At 45.6% G+C, this 24,111-nt stretch overlaps 1 protein-coding gene across 29 annotated transcripts in view; it reads right to left on the bottom strand.

Annotated features, from left to right (window-relative positions):
• Positions 1 to 13,379: 13,379 nt before the first annotated feature.
• Positions 13,380 to 24,111, bottom strand: part of COL13A1 (collagen type XIII alpha 1 chain) — a 171,776-nt gene continuing 161,044 nt past the window's right edge. For all 29 annotated transcript variants that reach the window (XM_065551905.1, XM_065551916.1, XM_065551930.1 and 26 more), the window contains one exon: positions 13,380 to 20,522. In XM_065551905.1, coding sequence (XP_065407977.1) covers positions 20,490 to 20,522 — 33 coding nt within the window. In that variant the 3' untranslated portion in view covers positions 13,380 to 20,489. The remainder of the gene's footprint in view (positions 20,523 to 24,111) is intronic.

The raw sequence follows: 24,111 nt of genomic DNA, 5'->3' as shown, positions 1-24,111 counted from the left end.
ACCACACTTTATTATATCACTTCAGGAGGCCACAGCTATTATTTACTGTCAGTATCCAGCTTTCCCCACATGTTTCTGGGGAAGGATACAGTAATAGAAGCCACCAGTCCTGTCAATTCTTCCCTTCCTTCAGGTTCCTTACTCTCCTCCCTAGCACTTCCTTCCTGTCTGCTTATATAATACCAGCTGCTGGGGGGTTACTTCTACTCAGTTAGCCCCTCACTTGTATCTCCATTCAGTTAATAGGCAACTTCTGCCCACTGCCTGTCTTTTAATCAGGTCCCAATTAATATATACTGGTGGGAATTTGAGTGACAAGGCCCCGAGTCAGCTCCTGACTCAGCAAACCCTATTCAAAGGGGAAATCTTTTTTCTCTCATTATATTGTAGAAAGGTTTTTAAGAGGTCTGTTGAACCGCTGCTTGTCCGTAAGGGACCCAGTTTCTCTGTGAGACTTAAACGTAGTATTAACACAACTCATGTCTCTGCCATTCAAACTTTTATTAACTAGCTCTTTATTTCATCCTTCTGTTAAAACAGCTTTTATTATAGCAATTACATCAGCTAGAAGGATTAGCAAACTGCATGCTTTACTGGCAGATCCTCCATTTATATTCTTTTATAAATACAAAATAGTGCTCTCGCTGCACCCTTAGTTTTTACCAATAGTAATTTCTGGTTTTCATGTTAATCAATGTACCAACTTAACCTTCCAATATTCTTTCCAAAACTTCATACTCAAGAGTGAATCAAAGCTACATTGTTTGGATACTAAAAGAGTTTTATCTTATTACTTAGATCAGGGGTCTCAAACTCAAATGACCACGAGGGCCACATGAGGACTAGTGCATTGGCCCGAGGGCCGCATCACTGACACACACACTCCTCACTGCCCCCGGCCCTGCCCCCACTCCACCCCTTCCATGAGCCCCCCCCGCCCCACCTCTTCTCCACCTCCTCCCCTGAGCGTGCGGCTCCCTGCTCTTCCTCCCTCCCTCCTGCAAAGTGCTAAGCGCCACCAACAGTAATGCACCTCACTCAAAGGACAAAACATGCACTTAGTTAGATTTACTTCTGTTAAAGCCCCCCACTGCACTGGGTGCACCACCACTCCACCCCTGCTCTGCCTCTTCCAGGGGTGTCAGGTTTGTAGAAATTTTGGTGGTGCCCAGAACCTGCCCCCCTCCCCAAACTCCACCCCCACCTGCCTAAGGCTCTGGGAGGGAATTTGGGTGGGGGAGGGAGTCTGGGGTGCAGACTCTGGGATGGAGTTTGGGTGCTGGGTGCAGGCTCCGGGCTGGGGCAGCGGGTGGGGGTGCAGGCTCTGGGATGGAGTTTGGGGATAGGAGGGGGTGCAGGTGTGAGGGCTGTGGGGCTGGGGAGCAGCGAGCAGGGAGCTTAACTGCCACATAAAATAACTCGGGGGTGGGGGGCGGGGAGCTTGGTGGACCCCAGGGAAGAGCTCCGCGGACCGCATGTGGCCCACGGGCCGTGTGTTTGAGACCCCTGACTTAGATCTGAAATATTCAAGACCTCACATGAACTGTTTGTTTCCTATGCAGATAATTGTAAGGAAAAGCTGTTTCTGCTCAGACTTTATCGGAGATGGGTCAGAGAGTGCATAGAAGAGAGAGATAAGAATGTTTCAAACAATCCTCCTCTTGCATTAAAACACATTCTACCAGGACAGTTGGGACTTCAGCAGCATGCTTTGGACATGTTCCATTAACTGAAATCTAAAACAACCACATGGAGCTCGATACATACAGGGCCATCCTTAGGATTTATGGGGCTCTACACAGTATTATTAAACTGGTGCCCCTATGCCCGGCTGGCTCTTAGCAACACAAACATAAGCTAACAGTATTGGAAAACTTGCCACATGCACTTTATTAAAAACAGTTTAATTGTGCCGCCTTCACCCCAACCTCTGCACAGTGCCGCCTTCACTCCTAACCCCTGTACTTCCCTCCCACCTGCGCCCCCACCCCAGCCCTGTGCTGCCAGAGTGCCCCACCACACTGCCCCCCCTACCCAGTGGCCCCTCACCCAGAGATCTCCACCACATCCCTATGCCCAGCGATCTCCCCCCCCACAGTCCCGCCCAGTGCCCCTCTCACAGCCCCCCCAACTGCCCAGCACCCCATATTCCTGAGAGAATTCAGCACCAAAAAAATAAATTCTGTGCCCAATATTTTAAAATTCTGCAAATTTTGTCAATAAATAAATGTGGAGGCCCCAGCATGGCAGTGGCAAGCATAGGCCACTGGCTGCATGGAGGTGGGAGATCACCCTGCAGCCTTCCCTTCCCCACCCCTCCCCTGCTAGGAGAGGGACTTGGCAGTCAGATATCTCTGTGTGCATGTCAAAAGGCCACAGGGAAGTGTTTTACATGATGGCTGGGATGTCAGCCATGACCCAAAATCCATTTAAATGACAAAAAGGAAATAGCTGCTACCAATGGCTGAGTCCAGCCCTCATCAGGGCCCTTGCCTGCCACCGCTCTGGGCCATCAACTCCCAAATAGCCTTTCATTCTCCCTGAAATAGAGCATTTCCCTCAAATCCTGAAAAGTAAAGGGGTGCTTGGGATGTGCAGTTTAATAAGAAAAGGAATTATATTCAGGCATCAGTCTTTTTTTCTGCCCTGATTTACGTTCCTGGTTGCCACACATGGCTCAGTGGGATTGAACTGGGTATAACTCAGCACGCAATTTCAACATTGGGGCTGGAGCCATAACCAGCCAAGTCTCATTTGAACAGTGGCTCTTGTTTTGGATTATTTAAGGCAGTTTTTAAAGGTCTTTCCCACAGGGGAGGAAGAAGGTGCTGCATTCTTGAAGGGACCTTTAAAATCCCACTCAACTCTGCACTGTTTAGAACTCTCCCAAAATCAAAATGGTACCAGCTCGAGAGACAGCCCTGGAGATACTTGGCTCCACAAGAAAAAAAATGACGTCCCTTTCCCCTAAATAAAAGTTTTCAGCTACTCCAGCCTTGTCAAGTGCGAGTCCATCTTCCTCCCCAGCTAAGAGGTCGCTCCCTCCCTTGCATTCTGCAGCCCTGATTGCTGCTTTTCTGCTCCTGGTACATCCCCCCTCCTCCTTTTGTTTTAGTGTCAGTTTCCTCCTGTTGAGACCAGGATATTGTGAATGCAAACGCCACCTTCTTTTAACTTTCCCTCCTCCCCAGCCAGGTTGTGTGCGTGCCTCTCCCTCCTCCCAGCCTGCATCTACTGCTGATCCTGGCTGGGGAAGGGAGGAGAGGAAAAGGTGACGGTCCAAAAGGGCTCCTCGGCATCTGGGCTTAAACTTCAGAGGAGAGGGCGGTGAAGTGAAAAGGAGAGTAGGGCCTGGTCTACACTTGGGGGGAGGGAGGGGATCAATCTAAGTTATGCAACTTCAGCTACGTGAATAATGTAGCTGAAGTCGACGTACTTAGATTGACTTACCATGGTGTCTTCACCATGGTGAGTCGACTGCTGCCACTCCCCCGTCGACTCCACCTGCGCCTTTTGCGGCGGTGGAGTACAGGAGTCGACGGGAGAGCGCTCGGCGGTCGATTTATCGCATCTAGACTAGATGCGATAAATTGACCTCCGCTGGATCGATCGCTGCCCACTGATCTGGCGGGTAGTGTAGACATACCTAGGAGAGATTGCAGGGCATTGCTGGCGGGGCAGAGCATGTGGGCAGAAGAGGGGAAAGGTGCAGGTACAGTGTGGGGCTGCTCGGAACAGCTGCTCTCCTGTGGGGCCACGATCCTGCTCCCCAGGAGGCCCTAGCATGTTTGCTGCTCGCTCACTGAGCCAGACAAATAACCCCCTCTTCTCTTTTCCCTTCCCAGCCCAGCTCCCCCAAGCCATTGCCAGCTCAGTTCCTCCTCTGTCCCCCCCCGCTCCCCAAAGTCCCGTGCCCAGTTCTACCCCCCGAGCTTGGCTCCTCCCCTCTCTTCCCAGCCTCCAGGTATCCTCCCGGCTCTGTTCTCAGCCTTGCCCGGCTCCCCCCTGCTCACTCACATGCAAATTTTCATTCCTGGCCCCGTGAGGCCCCGCCCGAGCTGGAGCCCTTAACCAGCCGCCTGAGGAGTGAGTGGGTGGAGGGGAGGGGTCAGGGCGTCTGGTCGGGGAGAAGCCTGCTGGCCCCGTGCGGGGGAGGGCCGGAGAGGAGAGGAGTCCGCACCACAGCCAGTGAGGATGGTGTCCCAAATTTTCGGGTGCCCTACACAGCTGTGTATGCTGCATATGCCTAAGGATGGCCCTGGATACATACTTTTACTAAAGATCATGCATTAGACACAGCTACTAGGTCTAATGCACAGTTTGGCAGGGCTGTTCTCCAGTATCTGTTTAATTACGGTACCATGTCAGTATATGGTTGACCAAACTATCGCAAGAGTGGAAATATGCAGAGGACACTCAAAGAAGAAGGTTACTTCGAGATTGACTCTGCATATTCACGCTCCCAACCTGCCTTCCCCACTTCTGCAGAGTCCTAATTAAGCAAGGCTCCGCATTAGTGGTGGAAGGAACTGAGGCGGTACTGACACACCCTCTGAATGTGCTGGAATGCTGAGGGGAGGGGCAGGAAGGGGCACTCGAGTACTAAGGCACTGCTTACAGCGCACTGCTTACAGCGGTTCCACCGTTCAGCTGCACCAGTCAGTACATATCCCAAGAGATTGAACATGCTCAGTCCATCTTGAAGAACCTCAGTTACAAGAAAGTAACCTTCATTTCACTCAGTTAGAATGCACCTCTCATCCCTTCATAGGTTCAACAAAATCATTTTCCTGATAGCAGTCCCAGGATGCTGACTCTCGCAATATATAAGCTGAGAAAAGAGGGCATGTCATTCTTTCTCCAAGCACAGACGGAAAGCAAGGAAAGCCCACATGAAGCTGTTCCTCCTCAGGAGACCAAGCAAGCCTCCTCTCATACAGACAGGAAGGCTGTAGCCAGGCCTCAACCCTCTGCTCAGTCTCTCTCTCTATTAGTGCGCCAGTGAGTCATGATTCCACCCCAAGCTTCTGAGGCACATTTATTCAAAGGCCCCATTTGCCTGCCACTACTGTAACCCTTCTGCCCATCTAAGTTGGCAGCAACAAGGGCCGGGTTCTGTATCTAGGGGTTCCGTTTCAATAACGCAATGCAAAACCAGCTCGAGCCCCCACCCAGCGACCTGGGACAATTACATACCACCCCCTGGGTGCCTCTAAGAAGCAATACTTCCCCTCTTGCAAGCACGGAGTCTGAGTGTAGCAGAAAATGTTTAATAACATGAGGTAAACGACATCAGCATTAAATTGGAAAAACACCACAAACAGGATTCATAACACAAACCATGAGCAAAAGACCCACCCCAGCAAATTGGGCTGTGTCCTTTCCCTTTGGTTCTTGAATCCAGCAACCCAAAAATCACCCAGAGTCCCCAAAGTCCAATACCCCCAAAGTTTCTTGAGTCCAGCAATCACCCAAAGTCCCAAAAGTCCAACAACCCCCAAAGTCTCTGTCCCTGGTCAGTGCAGCCCCAGAGTAAAAGGGGGGCACGCAGGGTGTTAAGGGGCACCTTACGTGATCCGAGGCCGGCCGGCCGTCTCTCTGTGGGGTTCTGCCGCAGCCTTTACCACGAGCCAGTCCACTTCCTGCCGTCCCACGAACTGCTCTGCTCTACGAGCTGCTCCGCTCCGCTCACCGACCTGTGAGCCACTCCAGCCGTCCCCGCAAACTGCTCCGCTCGCCGTTCCTTGGGCCGCTCCAACCGTCCCCGCAAGGCTCCGCGCCGCTCGCTGCTCCTCCAGTCATCCCCCCAAATTGCTCCGCCAGCTGCTTAGCAACATAGCTTCAGGCTCCCCCACTAGTTAACACAGCACTCAGTAATCTCAGCTCTTAATAACTTTAGCTCTTTTGTGACTTCAGCTCATAGTAGGGGAACCCTAGTGCTGGTGCACCATTGGCCCAAAGTGAATTCAGCTCAGCAGCCTTAACTAGACTCCTAATGGAACCAAAGTTAGCTCTGACATTTAACAATGGAGAGAGGAGATAGTGCAATTGGTGTTTCAAGCCCTTAAAGGGGGGGCTCATACTATCAGGTACAAATACCTGTTCCCATGCTCTTTCAATTTACTGGGTTTTGTAACCCATGCCCCTTGTCAAGCAAGTGCTACTTAGGTAATGGTGAGTCCTTCTGTCATACAACAGTTCCACTGGCCTTGATTCACAGAATCAGGGTAACAAAACTTTATTCTTCCTGCCCCAATAACAGAGAAACTGGGGATCCCACACCAGCCAAAGTAACCACTTTCAGTTGCTGTTGTTTCATGCCAGGCGGGTGGGGGTGCCTATGCAAACAAGATCAGCCCCTGGAGTTCTTTTCCACACTCGCCTTAATTCATCACCAGATGTCAGGGTAGAGCTCATCCTGACTCTGCTTACACTACATTGGTGCTGACTTCTTCTGACAGGGGCAGAAAGGCACACTTGGTGTAGTCCTAAACCTGAAGGTACCAGAACGCCACTGACTAAAAGGGGCAGAAAGCAGGGGATGAGGCTGGGGGCGGGGACAGAGAAGAAGGGGAGATTATACATCAGGGGCATAGAGAGTAAAGCGTGGGCCTGCCTAGGGCTCAGGCTACCAGAATCTGGTGCAGGGGGCTAAGGGCCAGGGCAGAGCTGGGAGGTGGGGAGCAGGTACAGTTAGTTCGGGCTGGTCCAGGTCATGTCTCCCCAGGGAGTTTACCCAGCGTGATTCAGAATCCTGGGGAAGTTTCTCCTGTTTGCCCCAGGGAAGTGCTGTCTCCAGCTCCTGGCTCCAATTTCAGCTGGTGTCCAGAGAGACTTCCCCTACATTCGGTTGGTAGAACAACTCAGCAAGCAGTTCTCAGACAACCACAAAATGGTCTGTCAAAGACCCGGTCCTACCCAGTCTATTGCAAGTAGGAATTCTCAGAAATAGATCTGTCATAGGCCAGAACAAGAAGTGTTGGACATGTTGCTCCAGAGGGTTTCCACTCAGACTTCCCGACAGATGTCTTTCTCCTTCCCTGGACACCAGGACTGATGTATGTCTTTCGACCAATTCCCATGATACTGAGGAAACTGAGTCAAGATGTAGGACTGGTAATTATCATAGCCCCAGCATGGGCCAGACAATTCTGATGGATCACTCAGCCCCCCCATCACCCTACTGACCCTGCCTGACATAGTCTGATCGAAAAATGGTCAGATTCAACACCCAGACCAAGCTTTGTTACATGTAACAGCCTGGATGATGTACACCAAACAAAGCTGTTCAGTTGAGGTTCAGACATTCCGTTCTAAAGCAGGAAATCTTTAGCCAGACTGACTTAAAAGGCTAAATTGAAGAGATTTCCTATTTGGGCATCTCAGCACCAACTTTCTCCCTGGTGTAAGCATGAATGGGGTGGGGGAGTGTCAATTATTATGCATTTGCTGAGGTGCCAGTTAGATTTTAAAGCTGAAATCTAACAAACTAGGTTTGCCAATTGAATAAGTGTTTATAGCCAATATAGAATGGAATCTAATAGGATAATCCCTTTTATTGAGTTCAGGGAGCATTGCTTACTAATTCTAACTCTGGGTTCTTTTCAGGTCAACTTTTATCTTGAACAGTATATCTCAAATCAGGACACTTTCTTATTCTTAACCAATCAACAATTTATGAATTCAGCCAGACCCACATTAGTATACAACAGGGGTTGTCAACCTATGGCACGCGTGCCAAAGACGGCACGCAAGCTGATTTTTAATGGCACGCTGCTGCCTGCTGGAGCAGCGTGCCATTAAAAATATGGCCTGGCCCCGGGTAGGGGGCAGAAGCATAGGCATGTGCACGGGGTGTGCCCAGGCACACCCTGATGCAGGGGTGGACAAATGGTCCCACTCTTCCGGCGCGGCAAGCCGTGGGGTCCGCGCTCCCAGGCCGGAGCGCCCAGCCGAGCGCAGCAAGCCACCTGCGCCTTCCCCTCTCCCCTGGAGCCATGCTGCCACGTGTGCAGCGCTCTGGGGGGCGGGGCAGTGTGTCTGGCTCTGTGTGGAGCAGAACATGCTGCTAGGAGCCTCATGGTAAGGGGGCCGGGGGGTTGGATAAGGGGTGGCGGCAGGCAGGGGGCAGGGAGCAGGGTGGGTTGGATAGGGGGTGGGATGCCGGGTGGGGTGGTTAGCGGCGGGGGGTCTCTGGAGGGGGCAGTCAGGGAGCCGGGGGGTTTGGATGGGGCATGGGAGTCCCGGGGTCTGCAGAGAAGAAGCGGGGGCAGGGCTTTGGGGAAGGGTGGGTGGAATAGGGGCACACACACCCCAACCCCCTGCCCTGACCCCCACACACACCCCAGCCCTCTGCTCTGAGCCCTGACCCCCCCTCACATACATCCAGCCCTCTGCCCTGAGCCCCACAGCCCCGCACACACACCCAGGCCTGTGCCCTGAGCCCTGTGCCCCGCACACACTCCAGGCCCCTGCCCTGAGGCCTGTACCCCCCTCATACACACCCAGCCTTCTGCTTGATTCCTTCACCCCCCCACAACAACAGCCCTGACTCTGGCACCCCCACACATACCCAGCCCCCCCAGCCCTGACACCTGCACCCCCCTCACATGCCCCCAGCCCACTGCCCTGACTCTGGCACCCCCCCCACATACCCTGTCCCCCTACACCTCATGCATTCCCTCACATCCTGATGCTTGCACCCCCCACTTCCCCACTCCCACCCTGAGCACCAAATGGGAGCTCCTGCACACACCCCCACATTCCCACCTGCACCCCTCGCACCAAATGGGAGCTGCCCAGGTAAGTGTCCCACACCCAAACCTCCTGCCCCAACCCGGAGCCCTCTCCCTCATTCTAGCTCCTGGTCAGACCCTTCACCCCAAGCCCTGTGCTCAGTGCACTCCCACCCTCAGCTCAGAGCAGAGAGAGGAAGAGAATGGGCCAGAACCAGGGAGAAGGTAGGTACCCACTGTATGTGGGCAGGGCCGGGACCCCAGAGCGGCAGCGGGCTGAGCGGGTCCGGCAGCCGGGATCCCGGCTGGCAGGAGCCGGCAGATGGAACCCCTGAGCGGCAGTGGGCTGAGCCACTCAGCCCGCTGCCGGTCTGGGGTCCCAGCCACCGGCCCCGCACAGCCTGCTGCTGGTCTGGGGTTCTGGCTGCTGGACCCTTGCCAGCCAGGGTCCCGGCCACAGGCCCCACTCAGCCCGCTGCCAGCCTAGGTGAACAGAAACCCAGACCAGCAGCTGGCTGAGCGGGCCGGCGGCATAAGATCGTTTTAATTTAATTTTAAATGAAACTTCTTAAACATTTTGAAAACCTTGTTTATTTTACAATACAACACTAGTTTAGTTATATAATACATAGACTTATAGAGAGAGACTGTCTAAAAAACATTAAATTGTATTACCGGCACGCAAAACCTTAAATTAAAGTGAATAAATGAAGACTCGACACACCACTTCTGAAAGGCTGCCGACCCCTGACCTATAGTTATTTGTATTAAAGAACAGAAGGGGAAATACAATATTTGAAATGAAATCTCACCACTCCTTATCCTCTTAACCCTGGGTTGGGGGAGAGTCCTTTCCACATGGATAGTCTGGGTGATGGTCACACTTAGGATTCTTGAGCTGGTTTCTGAATTCAGTCAGCTCTTAAGTTGCACGTGGTTATCTCAGTTTTATCTCAGGGCTTATTGCAGGGGACCGCTCTCTGATTTCTATAGGACGCTTGCCAAGTGACTGCTCACTTTTCAGCTCAGTTTCTCTGCTGCTTCCATTGGTATCCAGAAGATGGCGCTGGTGTATAACCAATTTCTTCAATCCTTTTCTTATCGGAGGCTTTTTATGTTTGATTCATTTCAAGGATTACATTTCATTATTGATCCCTACTAGCAAACTGGATCCCCCTTGCTAAGCAATTTCACTTATTCCAAAGTTATATGCTGGTTTATATCTTTCAATATTCCTTTTTTCTTGTGCCAGACACTTCCTATTATTTCCGGAGTGCAACAATTATTTACAATGAAAACCAACAAACTGACTTATATCTTTTAAATTTGGCAGACATATGCCATACAGTTTTTGATTGTACATAAGCATTTCACATTATTTGGGACTTACAATAGAACAAGAGACATTATCCATATATAGAAGGATGTAGAACTGACTCACAAGGCAAAGAAATGGCAGCTTCTCATTTGGGGTGAAAGACATATTATCCTTGGTATATTTGGTTTACACAAAAACAATATATAGTTAATAATTTGGGGGTGAAAACATGTGACTTGGATTTCTTGGGGTAGCAAGTACTTTGCCCAATTTGACCTTCAATTTTAAGCCAGTCATTTCAAGTTTGCTTAACTTGCCCACTCATCAGGAGCGGCGGAAGCTCCCCAAAACTAGAGGGGCCATTGGCACCCAAACCATGCCCCCCATACTGCCCCTTCTCCCCAAGCCCCCGCCTTTGCCCTGCCTCTTGTCCCCATGCCCCTGCCTTTGCACTGCCTCTTTCCCGCAAGACCCTACTCGCTCCTCTCCACCCCTTCTCCCCCATCGCTTGCCCTTATGGACAGTAAAAAGTGATTGGGCCATGGCCCTCTGCCTCTCCCCCCCCCATTTTGGTGTCCCTGCCACCCATCCCTCAATCCACTCAGAATGTGCAATGGGCCACTGTATAGGAAAGCAGGATGTCACCCTTGCTTGGTAACTTGGAGTTCTTTTTAGTTAAGTTGGGAGGGAAAAAGAGGTGTTATCTATATGCACATTCTGAGAGATTCTTGCCTAAGTGATTAACAATGCTCTCATTTAGCCATTTTAATTTTTATTCTTGGGGATAGGGACTCCAATCTTGGCTGATTTGTGGGTCCTTAGCATAGCTGCTGACTCCGTGGATACTCTGGGGCTGGAGCACCCCTGGAAAAAAAATAGTGGGTGCTCAGCACCTATCAGCAGCCCTGTGCATCAGCTCCTCCCTCTCCCTCCCCAGGGGACCCTGCCAAGCAGCTTCTCCCCCTCCTTCCCAGCACCTCCCGCCCACCACGATCAGCTGTTCAGCAGCATTCAGGAGGCGCTGGGAGAGGGGCACGCTCAGGGGAGGGGGCTTGGGGGAAAGGGTGGAGTGGGGGCAGGGCCTGGAGCGGGGGAGGGGGGGTCAAGGACCCCCTGGCAAATCACAAAGTCGGTGTCTCTGGTCCTTAGACAAAGTGTCTCACATGATGTGAATGTTTTCTTATTGTCTTTACTTCCTAGGTGTATCTTATTTTGGGATAAACAGACGTGGATAGCTTTTCTCATTGTGAGGGCCAGAAGGAATCACTAGTTATTAATCATTTTAAGGCATATCTCTTCTATATATCTCTTACACTTGTCATCATCACCAATTTCAGCAATACTGGAATATTTGCTAACCCTGAAAGAATCTAGGCTTTCCATCAATTCCATAAGGGTCAATTTAGCACTGATATCTGTGCAAAGCCATACTGTTTTTTCCCACTCTAGAGTGGCAAAATTCCTTTAGGGCCTCATTCTTGGGTCTTCCCTTGGTTCCAGAGCCCCTTCCCTTTGGAAACTCCATTGGGTTGATGGATCCTGCCTCTTTGAGCCCTTAGCAACCTGTACCCTATATCCTACCTTCTCCATACCACTGATCAGGGAAGTCTGCCTTTTTAATATCTATTACATCAGCTTGAAGGATAGGGGAGATTTAGGCCCTCATGGCAGGTCCCCCTTAAACAGTGTTTAATACGGAGAGGGTCACTCTCAGACCTCACCCCAAGTTTGTGCCCAAGGTTGTCTTAGAATTCTGTATAAATCAAAGCATTCACCTCCTGTTTTCTTTCCTAAGCCGTACTCAATCCTTCGGGAAGCTGAACTTCTCACACTTATTGCAGTAAGGTTACCATCTTTTTACATCAACAGGAAACAGTCATTCAAGAACATGCCCAGGCTATTTGTGGCCTTTGCGGACAGAGTTAAGGGGCAAGCCATATCCTCACAGAGGTTATCTAAGTGGGTCTCCAATTGTATAAGGACATATTATGAGTTAGTCAGGTTAGATTCACCTAGCCGCATTAGAGCTCATTCTACTAGAGCTCGGCCTCTGCGGCCCATTTAAAGAATGTCACTATACCTGAAATTTGTAGGGCAGTTATGTGGCGCTTTACAAGACACTATTCTTTAATAGAGGCTTCCAGACTGGGTGCCTGTTTTGGTAGGGCTGTCCTGCAGTCATTGTTTAAGTAGGGCTCCTTGTACCTGCCTCCAAGCAAATAGGCAACTGCAGAGTAGAGTGGAATCCATGTGGACAATCACTTGAAGAAAAGAGAATGGTCACTTACCCTGCAGTAACTGTTGTTCTGTGAGATGTGCTCACACGGATTCCATGACCCACCTTCCTTCTCTGTTACTACAGAGTTCTACCCTACTGGGGTTCTGTATTGATAAAGGAACTTGGGGACAGTTATGTCCCTTTGCCCTTTATACTGTCAGATATGGGGGACAGGAGGACAGTTAGGGCACAAGTGTGGCCAAAAGAACCGGATCTTGCATGCACAGGGAACATGTGCACCAAGAGTGGAATTCGTGTGGATAACACATCTCAAAGAACCACAGTTACTGTAGGGTAAGTAACTGGTCTTTATTTTACCTATTTGTTTTTAATGAAGTTGAAATTAAAATGGTCCTGTAAGAGGGCGTTATAGATCTTCTGTGGAGCCATGCAGGTATTGGAACTCTGTTGAGAGATACTAATCAAGTCCTGCTGATTCACTAGGGCATGTGTGGTTTGTTAAACTCCACCCTGGATATAACAGAGTTGGGAGTTGTCCTCTGGACAGAGGAATGTAGGGTCTGGAGCAGAGAAGTCAGAAGGGAGGAATCCTAGGAACACCCAAAGGGAGACAAAATTTATTTATTAAAGCCAGAGCCCAGGAAAAAGTGAGTTTTGACTCTGGACAATGTGTACTGCCTTTGTTTTGGAGCAGAATGGGAACATGATTTATGGCTTTTTGTTTTTTTTACTTGCTATTTCTGCATCAGCTTCCCCAATTATATAAGCACAACTTGGGCAAGTGTTAGTTACCTGAACTTCTGCGGATGAGACAGCAGTAGACAATCATGTGATTTATTTATTTGTTTCTTGCAAAATGGTTTATTTTAAAAAATTTCTTGGATTGTTGAATTTAATTTTTTTTTTAAACTTAGTTATTTACAAAATAGAGAGCATTTCCCACAATCTCATAACATTTGTAAGGCATGCCAGTGAAATTTGGGTCCTTAGCTACTTGAAAGTCCTTCTAAACAACATATAATAATTACATAATTTAAAAAGTAATTACAAAGAAAAACTTGTCCCAAAATTGAAACAAGACATGTAAATGGTTTTATGATTTATTAGTTAGATCAGCTGCTGTTTACAAATTATACGAAAAAATATAAGTAAACATTTACTTTACAAAAGGAAAAAGGAAAGTATTTACAACATATGTAACAAACAGAAATAGTACAGGAATACATACAGCACACTAATTGAAATGGAAATCCTCACTGCTGCTCTGACACTGAGGAGTAAAGTTTCAGCATGATGCATGGGAATTAATTGGACTTTTCCAGTTATGAAGTCATAGTCATGGCTCCATATTTAAGGCTGAGTCCAACAATCCATTCTAAGTCCTGTTTTTGACACCTTGTACTGAAAATTTTCAGAAAAATCTCCTTTGTCCTAGAAATTCTCATATTTATTCTTAAAATTAAGTGAAATGGCTAAGCCATTTATAATAATAATAATAATATATAGCTCTTATATAGTGCTTTTCATTCATAGCTCTCATAGCATCTTACAAGGAGGTAAGTACCATTATCCCCACTTCATGGATGGAAGTCCTTTGACTACATTTTTATTCCCCCATACATGCTGAATATTTAAACCTTTAGTCTCTAATTTTTACTATACATCATATAGTAGATATGGCACTGGATTGTGACTCTAGGTTCTTTTCCTGACTAGGTTACTGACTCTGTTAAATGTGAATCGGTAAAAAACGTATCTATTTATTAAAAAACAAACAAACCCTGTCTTACATATCGATACTTAAATATACTGGGAGATTTTAAAAATACAATATTTCAAATTCCATGGCCAAGGTCAACTCCTAGAGATGTAGTTCAGGGTCTACTCCTTCAAAATGTCATCTGTACCAGTCTAGAAAGCCCTCTTAAAAATGTTCAGACTGGCATAATAATAATTCTGAATAATGTTCTGAATCATTGAGATTAAAAGCAAAACATAAATCAGTGCTCTTACATCATCAAGAAGAAAAACAAAGGCTTGATTTGGCTGAAAAAGCATATAATAAGGTAGTAAAGGATATAGAAAAAAATAAACTTTTGCTCTCCTCCTACTAGCTATTATTTAAGTAAAGAATCGGTATTAAAGCTTAGACATTTCTAGCTATCTGAACTAATTCAAAAGGAGCGAAAATCACCTCTCTAAGTCCTCATAATTATAATAAAGATTATTATTAATAAAAAGTATATTACAGCACTTACAATGCCAGTGTATTCCAGCATCTAACATACAAGCTGAAAACTTCAGCGTACCAAATGTAAAAAGTATATAAAGATTTAAATGTCTTAGAAATCAATTGATGTCTACAAGAAATGTGTAGAAACAATGCCCCATCACAACATATCCATAATTCATCATTTTAATACAGGTACATTTAAATATTGTACATTCTATTAAAAAAAGGTGAAACATCTCTTGTAAGAGTCAAGAAAACTAGATATATAACAACAAATTGCTTCAATAAATAATTCTCCTGCACAGATTAATTCCATAATTAACATTTGACTGACATTAGTGGGTTGAAAAGGAAATCACTGGCTTTTAACTGCAAGAGACCCAAATTAGACGAATTTGGAGCCCAAAAGATGTAGAAATAATAAACTGCAGCAATGTAAATGATGTGACTATAATTTATACTACTGAAAAATATAATGATATTTTTTCTATTGCTTCTGGGACTGTAAAGACTAAAGTATGTCATTAGGTGGATGAGACCTTAAAAACCAAGGCCCTGTCCGTTCTGCATGGGCATTAAAGATTCCATGTCAGGTGGAACTTCCCCATTTTTCTTGGCCAAAATATCCCCTCCTTACACTATTGTGCAGAGTCTGGTCTACCCGTTGCCAATTTGGGGGTTTATCCTGCACCATTGAAGTCAATGAGAATTTTGCTGGGTTGGGCCACTGGTTCCTATTCTCCATCACAGAGGTGGCTGCATGATTTCTTTGTCTATAGGACAAAGATCTCTTAACTTACCCTGTTTAAACATGGCAATTTAAATTCAAAGTAAATGGTGGGACAAGATGAAATAACATCCTATTTGGCTAGACAAATGAGAAGGATGACAGAAAGAATCTGTCGTTCTGTAACACATGTTAATGAGGGCTCAATCCTGCAAGGTGTTGAGCACTCTGGGGCACTTTGGATCCAGTCCATAGTTATCTTTAAGCATGTGCTTAGTTCTTTGATGGAATGGGGCCAGAATGCTCAGCACCTTGAAGGACTGAGCTCCAAATGTTTCTCAAATTTTCATCTTCATTGATTTAGCATTGCTACATACTAGTTCCGAAGGTACATAATATTATGGCATGGATGTACTCCAAAAGGAGTCAAATGTGACTGAGAGACCAGGGGCGAAATTCTCACGCCCACTCCAGCACCTTTACACAGGATAAACTGGCCAGAGTGGCATAAAAGAGCTCTAAAAGCCCTGCAGTCTTCTGAGGACCCTCTCACAAGCCTTGGCATAGGGGTATGCCGGGGTCGGGCTGACGCAGGAGGGGGGAGGCTGTAGAGCTACAAGCTGGGCAAAAGGGTGCAAAGGTGGCCGAAAATCACCATAACCACTCCCCCCACAGGCCTCAAGTTCTGTGATGCACCTGTTAGACATGAAGCACAGACTCTTACCCTGTTATCAGTGACTGGGATAGCAGAAGTACATTCTATTTGTGGTCTCAGGATCATTGTCATAGTAAGACTAGTATCAGAGGGGAGCCGTGTTAGTCTGGATCTGTAAAAAGCAACTTTTTATAGTAAGACTAGACACTTGTCCCATACTGAAGATAGGGAGGCAATAGATAGTCTAGCAATTGCAGTAAGGGCTATGGATTTTAAGTAAAAATGTGCTTTGTTTTGAAAGTCTCATCACATGAGAAGGATACACTGCTCTGTTATTGCTCTGTCCATTATGTGTTACAGCAGGGAAAACATGAGCATTTGCAGGAGAGTGGAGGGGAGGATTTATTGAAGCAGTTGTTGAGATGTTACTGTGAGAAAACAATGGAATTATCACAAAATGGAATTCCACACTCCCCAGCATGCCCCAAGCCAGGGACACTGTATTTGCACACAGAGCCATGCAAAAGAAAGGAAAAATCCAATATAATTTCTAGAAGTTTCACCACCAAGTCGTCACACATACCACCACCATCTGACCTACTGAAATCTCAAAATGACATAAATTAAAAAATACAATGATCTGTGGTGAAAGTACTTTTCAAATGACATTTTAAATGATTCTAAGCAAGTCTGTTTCACAAAGAACCAAATTTGTACAATTATTTAATTGTGACCAACAACAATAAAAATCATAAACTAGTTGTAAAACTAAACTGGTCTTTGTTTTCTAGTATTTTAAACACTAAATAAAAAAACCCTATAAAAACTGTACCATCTTTATTGATGTTTTGGTTTGATACTTTCATCAGATCAAAATATCTGATTATAGAGAGGTAAAGGTTGGAAAACAATGTAGCAGAAAGGATAAGGTAATAAGGGGGGGGAAATAAAACAAGGAACAAGATGTTGCAAGAAGAGATGATATGAAAAATGAAATGGAAAGAAAGAAGCAAAGAAAGAAAATCACGAGAGACAAACAGAATGAAACAGTAAGGGACATTATAGGAAAATGATTCAGAAAACAAAGAAATAGAAAGGAGACAGAGTCCCCGATCCAGCAAAGCATGTAACCATGTGTTTGACTTTAAACACGTGAGTAGACCCACTGGATTAAAGTTAAGCATCAATTTATGTGCTTTGCTTTATTGGGGCCAGGGAGAACAAAGGGAGAAAACAGGATAATTTTAGAAGGTGACTACCAACATCCTACTGTTTTCAAGTCATAACTGAAAATTTGTTTCTTTTTAATCAGCATTTCAGATATTTCTAATGAGTCTGAGATTCCATAGAACACTAGCAAAAATAACACAGAGAAACTTTCAAGACCACCTTCTTTAAGATAGACCACCTGGTATGAGAGGAGACCACTTTTTGTCATCTGGTCCCTAATATATTCTTGTTTTTATTTTTGAAAATGTAAATACAGTGTTTTAGAGAGACCATTTGTATGAGAGGTCACTGTTACCTGGTCCCCATGGGTGGCCTGTGTGGATATATTTCTTTGCACTGAAAATTAACATGTCAGTAAAAAGCACCAGTTTGCTAATGAACTGGGGAAAAACAGGGCAAAAACGTCCTTAGGAACTTTGGGGTGGGGAGTATTTATAATCCTTATATTCCAAAGTCCCATGGAAAGAACTCCTAAAAGAAATCACAATGAAATAAAAAAGAGCAAATGTATTGCCATAATAATATTAATAACAGAAAGAAAAGTGATATTAACATTATCAAACTATAAATATAATTTTTTTCATTAAAAAACAAAAGGCACACCGCCTGCAGTTCTGGTCAGGTTCTTACACCCCAAAAAGTAAAAACTACAAATAAAAGAAATTAACCCCTTCATTAACCTGAAGATATTTCTCTCCTTTGCTAATACATTTATTGCATAATCTGTGTGACTGATATACTTCTTAAAGAAATTTTGCATCACATATTCTTTAAATGAAGATATTTCCTGTCCCCTTCATCCTTGAATTATTTTGGAAGTAGAATTGCTCTGAAAAGGTTCTGTATAAGGATGAGAAGAGGTGGATACTGTATAAGGTCTCATAGTCAATATGACCTATCATCTGTTTAAAACGTTTGCTGCCTGATAAAGGCTCTTCATCAGGGTGGGTTTAATGCACTGGGAGTGCCTAGAGGCAAATTAGAATAATCACAACTGTGCCTTTCCTGTGGGCATTCCAGTATTCCATACAATTTCCCCTACAATGACAAACTTTGACAGGTTTGTGTTTTCATTTGTTATTTCAGGGCCTGCTCTCTGTTCAGACTAATATTGCCATACTTGGTACATCCCTGTTTATGAAGCTATCCTGATACATAGCAGTTAGAGTTAGGACCAAAGTGGGAAGAGTCTTCTTCTGCCCTTCAAATTACAAGTAAGTCTTCTGTATTCCCCTTGTTGAAAAAGCACTGGAACGTTGCTTTCAAAATATCTTGGATCATTTAGTACAGGGGTTCTCAAACTGGGGGTTGAAACCCCTCAAGGGGTCACAAGGTCATTACATGAGGGGGTTGCGAGCTGTCAGTGTCCACCCCAAACCCCGCTTGCCCCCAGCATTTATAATGGTGTTAAATATATTAAACAGTGTATTTAATTTATTAAGGGGATCGCATTCAGAGGCTTGCGATGTGAAAGGGGTTGCCAGTAAAAACGTTGAGACCCACTGATTTAGAAACTTGAGTCTCAGCAACTCCAAAATGCTGTGCTGCCATGTTTGTAAAAATAGTGCCACTAGATCATTGGTTATAGAACTCTGAAGTGGGCTTTTTAACACTAATCATGATTCTTAAACCTGTGTAATGGGATCATTAATTTTCCTGGTGAGTTACCGTCCACCACATCTCTCAACTTCAGATCTTAGCAGCCAATCACAAGCTTGTTCATGGAGACAGATGATAACAAAAGGTGCTTTTTAGCTGAAAAGCAGTTAGTAAAACACTGATAAAAAACAAATAAACCCCAAAGTAGGCATGGTAGTGCCAGCTGAAGTGAGAGATGCTTGATATGGGTATATATAAAAGTATCTTATTTCTGGGATTTATTCTGATAAAAAATAAATCACATTGGATTTGATTTCTGAAGATAAACCCTCCTAGCTGAACTACAACATGAATTGCTAACCCATTAGCCAAATCAGCCTGATTTCTCTAGTGATTAAAATAATGTAATGCATTTAGCAAAGCACTTAAGAACATGCTTAACTTTAAGCATATGAGTAATCCCATTGACTTTAATTGGACTACTCATATGTAAATGCTTTACTGAATTGGGGCATTAGTGCACTCAATGCAATAGTTGTACTTATTTTATAAATTGTAGCTGCATTGTTTTATTGCAGGAACTCTATAGTAGAGATACTCAATACAAATATATATGATTAGAGTTTCTTTCACTCTCAGTAATAGGAATAAAATAGGGGATGCCGTATTTGTGTGTTACATGTTGTGAGGCAGTTGAGGTTCCGGTGTTGTACACTCAGAATTTCATATGAAGGGGGAAATGTACTATGTGACATTTAACTCCTTGCCTAATCTTTTCTTCCCTCTAGTAAATCTGTGTAAAGCCCCTTAATATCTTGTAACTGTTAGAAATTACACCACTGTGATCCTTCCTTTCAATCTTGGAATACTTCTGTTGGAATGTACCCACAGAAAAGTTTACTTAAGCACTTTATCAAGACATCAGAAACATTTCTGGAGATCTAAAGACATCATTAACATTATTTTGTTCTGGTGTGTAGTGCCAACTAATACTTCCAATTTGTATCATGAAAGACTGAAATTGAATGGAACTCCAGTATCCAAAGCAACTGCTAATGAAAACAGACTTTCATCAAACAGCAGAATTTTTGTCTATTATGTCAGGATATAATATGACTGTACAAACTGGATAGAAGTTTTGTTTGTGTATGTGCAAAAAATTCATTCATGTATAGCTTGTGGGGAGAATAAAAGGTTATGAAAGGATTAAAGATGGAATCATCAAAGGGAATAGATGGAAGTTTGTCATCTTGTAACCAGGAAAGGTAGCAAAGCTTTTACCATGTCCTCTTGGAGCTGCTCTCCAAAATGAATATACAAGTTTTTCTTTAAAGAGATGATTATTCAAGAGAGAGAGTTTCCTTCTTGTACTGAGAGAGTCCCACAGAATTATTGTCTGTATCTATGTTACACTTACTTTACATATTGGCTGCTGGAAAACAAACCTAATTCTTCATGCGAAGAGTCTGATGACAAAAATAGAATTTGGGAAAATGACCAAAAAAAAAAAAAAAGTAATTTTCTAGCTCTGCTGCTGGCCTCTGGAAGGAGGGGACAAAAAAACAAAGCAAAAACTGTTGGTATGCCCATCTCCAGTAGCCACACCACGCATGTTGGTCAAGGACAATACTCTGGTGTGCGTGACTGAAGAATTCCTTCAAACTCCTGGACGGTAATTTGCAAACATCTTCAGCAAATCTTCAGGAAGGATGTTCTTCTCCTTTCATTGTTGCAGTCATCCCCCAACCTTGTCTCACTTTTTGGCTATCAACCAAGGAGTTTGACCCTTAAAGTGGTAGACAAATGATTTAATATGAAAATGGCCTATCAAAGGTAATACCTAATACTAGCACTGCTTTTTATTGCTCTAGGTTTTAGTAGAAATAGACCAAAATCTGAACCTGGAATCCAAACCTTCAAATTTCAAGGTGGTTCAAATTTGATTCCACTGGTGACAAAATGCCTCTATGATCTGAGTTCTAGTTCTAATCCAAAACTGTAAGGGTCTGGAATCTTGTGAGAATAGCTGTTCAACCAAAATTTTAGACTAAAATGGTGGAAATATCATGTACTTGATATCTCATGCAGCACTAATAAAGCAGGACTAGATCGTGGCTGGCCCTGTGTTGGTGCACAAGGAGGGCACAGGAAGTGGACCACAATACCAGTTTCTGCAATTCCTGAATGCAAAAGCAGCAGGAGTGTTCGTGCTGCCAGCAATGTGAAGTACTCTGAACGGAGTTAGGCCATGCTCTGTGCCCTTCCATCAGCTGCTAGCCACCCAAGAGGAAGGAGGCCTAGGAACTGAGAGAAGGCATGTTCAGGAACTTCCAGTAGTGAAGTGTGGCCCTTTGAATCTTCCCCTCATCACCAGCATAGCTTTATTTTGTGAAGCCACAATAGAATTTTTAAGTTTCTGTTGACTGGCCAAAATTTTTCTAGGGTAACCAAAGGAGCAAATTCAATATTTTTACCTTCGCAGAAGTCAATTCCCCTTTTTACTTTGTGAATTGCCTGCTATCTAGGTATCATTGCCTCCTCCTCTTGAAAAGAACACTCACTTCTCACACTCTCAGATTTGTGTATACCTTGTAACACTCTTCTACTTTGCTTCTTTGTTGTTAACTCTGTCAGATTCTCAGGGACAGATTTTCAAAGGTGTTATGGTTCCTTAAAGAACCTAAGCGAGTTAGGTGCCAAACTTCCTTAAAATAAGTATTTAGTATTTAAGAGCCAAGTTTTCTTTTAAACTGAAGTCTACAGATCCCCTTTGCCTTGAAGTATTTGCTATTTTTCAGGTAAGGATAAAAATAAAACTAATTTGTAAAGTCGGTGGAATCTACTCAGAGCAAAACCAGGCCCGGTCTACACTACAGAATTACTTTGGTATAAATACATTGCTCAGGGGTGTGAAAAATCCCCACCCCGAGCAACGTAGTTATACCAACCTAAGCACCAATGTAGACAGCGTTGTGTCACCGGGAGAGCTTCTGTTGGCATAGAGCGTCTTCACTAAAGCACTACAGCGGTGCAGTTGCATTGGTGCAGCTGCACCAAAGAAGCATTTTAAGCGTAGACCTGCCCTCAGTCTTGAAAAATACATGCTTTTAGATTTAAAATGCTTGGGCCTGAACCTAAGCTTTCAGAGGGTGATTATGTGTTGCAGGGGGAATGTTGTGGGGAAGAAGGAACATTCGACTATACCAGGGAGTAGAGGACTGAACTAAGGAGTTCCTGATATGGAAGAGGAGCACACCAAGTTAATTTCCAACTGGGCAGGGAAGGAAGGTTAAAGGTGGTGCAGATCAGTAGAAAAAAACAGAAACCCCAAACCGCTCTCTGCATAGGGCTAGAGGCGTTACTAAACATAATCTTTTTTATTTATTTTTTATTTAGGGGGAGACTAATTGTTACTATTGGAAAATAATTATTTTGGGGGACCCCTTCAGTGCATGGGACCTGGATGTGCTGATCTCTTTGATATTTTACCCCATCACTGCCACTGAGGATGGGTGCGGGTCAAACTGCAACACAAAAACTGCAGTGACATTTTTAAAATGTGCAGTGACTTCTTTAGGAAACCACAGAGGGAATGTTAAACAAACCTGAAAGGCCTAAGATCTCATATCCAGACTCAGTAATTCACAGCCTAGTGATATCTTGGAAATTATTTAGAGAACAGGCCAACCCAAAGCTCTGAATGGAATTGTTGGAAGAAAAGCTGAACAAAGAAGTGGGGAGAGGAGCATGAGCTGACAGTTGCTGGGTGTGTGTACTTGCACATTGCTGACTAAAAGGAAGTGGGTTCGAGCTGCAGCAATTGGTCTTTGATTCGCCCTTCATTTACCCTGGTGTAAAGCAGTAACAACTCTACTGAAGCCACTGGAGTTACACTGGTGCAATAAAGGAGTAAGTGACAGGAACATCAAGCCCATGTTGTCTATTGCTCCCAAAACCTCTCTCTTTTTTCTGTAGGGTTGCCAGGTGTCCAGTTTTCGACCAGAACACCCAGTCAAAAAGGGACCCTGGCGGCTTCAGTCAGCACTGCTGATCAGGCCGTTAAAAGTCCGGTCGGTGGCGCAGCGGGGCTAAGGCAGGCTCCCTGCCTGCCATGGCTCTGCACGGCTCCCAGAAGCAGCAGCATGTTCCCCCTCCGGCTCCTATGCATGGGGCAGCCGGGGGGCTCCGCATGATGCTCCCGCCCCAAACCCCAGCTCTGCAGCTCCTATTGGTGGGGAACTACGGCCAATAGGAGCTGAGGGGGTGGTGCCTGCGGATGGGGCAGCACCTGCGGATGGGGCTTCCTCCGCATAGGATCCGGAGGGGGGACATGCTGCTGCTTCCGGGAGCTTCTTGAGGTAAGCGCTGCTTGGAGCCTGCACCCCTGACCTCCTGCCCCAGCCCTGATCCCCCTCCAAACTCCTCGATCCCAGCCTGGAGCACCCTCCTGCAACCCAAACCTCTCATTCCCAGCCCCGCCCCAGAGCCTGCACCCCCAGCCAGAGCCCTCACACCCCCAGTACCTCAACTACTGCCCCAACCCAGAGGCCCCTTCCACACTCTGAACCCTTCAGCCCCAGCCTGGAGCCCCCTTCTGCATCCTAAATCCCTCATTCCTGGCCCCACACCAGAGCCTGCACCCCCAGCCGGAGCCCTCACCCCCTTCCACACCCCAACCCCCTGCCTCAGCATGGAGCCCCCTCCTGCACCTCAACCCCTGAGCCAGCCCGGTGAAAATGACCTAGTGAATGAGGGCGGGGAAAGCGAGCAACAGGGAGAGAGGGGATGGAGTGAACGGGGGGCTGGGCCTTGGAGAAGGGGTAGGGTGGGGGTGGGGCCTCAGAGGAGTGGCCGGGCAGGGCAAGGGTGTTTTGGTTTTGTGCGAGTAGAAAGTTGGCAACCCTATTTTACTGTCATGATTTAGCAGCTTCCAAGAGCTCTGGCAATTTCATTTCAAGGTCCCTGATGCCTCAGACAATGGCTTCCTTCCCCATAAATTTATCAGCTGAAAAACACCCTGAGAAATAATAAACAAATATCATACTCCTCTGAGCGCATGAATTAACTTTCAGTTGCCATGTAAAACAATGTTACCGTTGTAAGTTTTGTTTTCTTGTAGATAAAAAAAAAATCTTGCCGTGACAAATTCATGCCATGCAACAAAGAAGAACACATTCAGAAAACAGGAAAGGGACAGACAAAAAGCAGACAGTTGTGAATTTTCTTAGGAGTTTGTCAATGCCAGCTGTTTAAGTACAGCCACCATTTTTAGAAAGGGTTGGAATGATTCATCTTGGTTGTTTCTTGGTACAAGGTTAGCAAAGGAATTCCTCTCTAACGCCGTAACAACCCCACAAGGACTCAGTAACAGGGTT

This window comes from Chrysemys picta, chromosome 7, assembly GCF_011386835.1.
Source record: "Chrysemys picta bellii isolate R12L10 chromosome 7, ASM1138683v2, whole genome shotgun sequence".
NCBI lineage: Eukaryota > Metazoa > Chordata > Testudines > Emydidae > Chrysemys > Chrysemys picta.
This window is presented reverse-complemented; position numbering and strand designations above follow the sequence as displayed.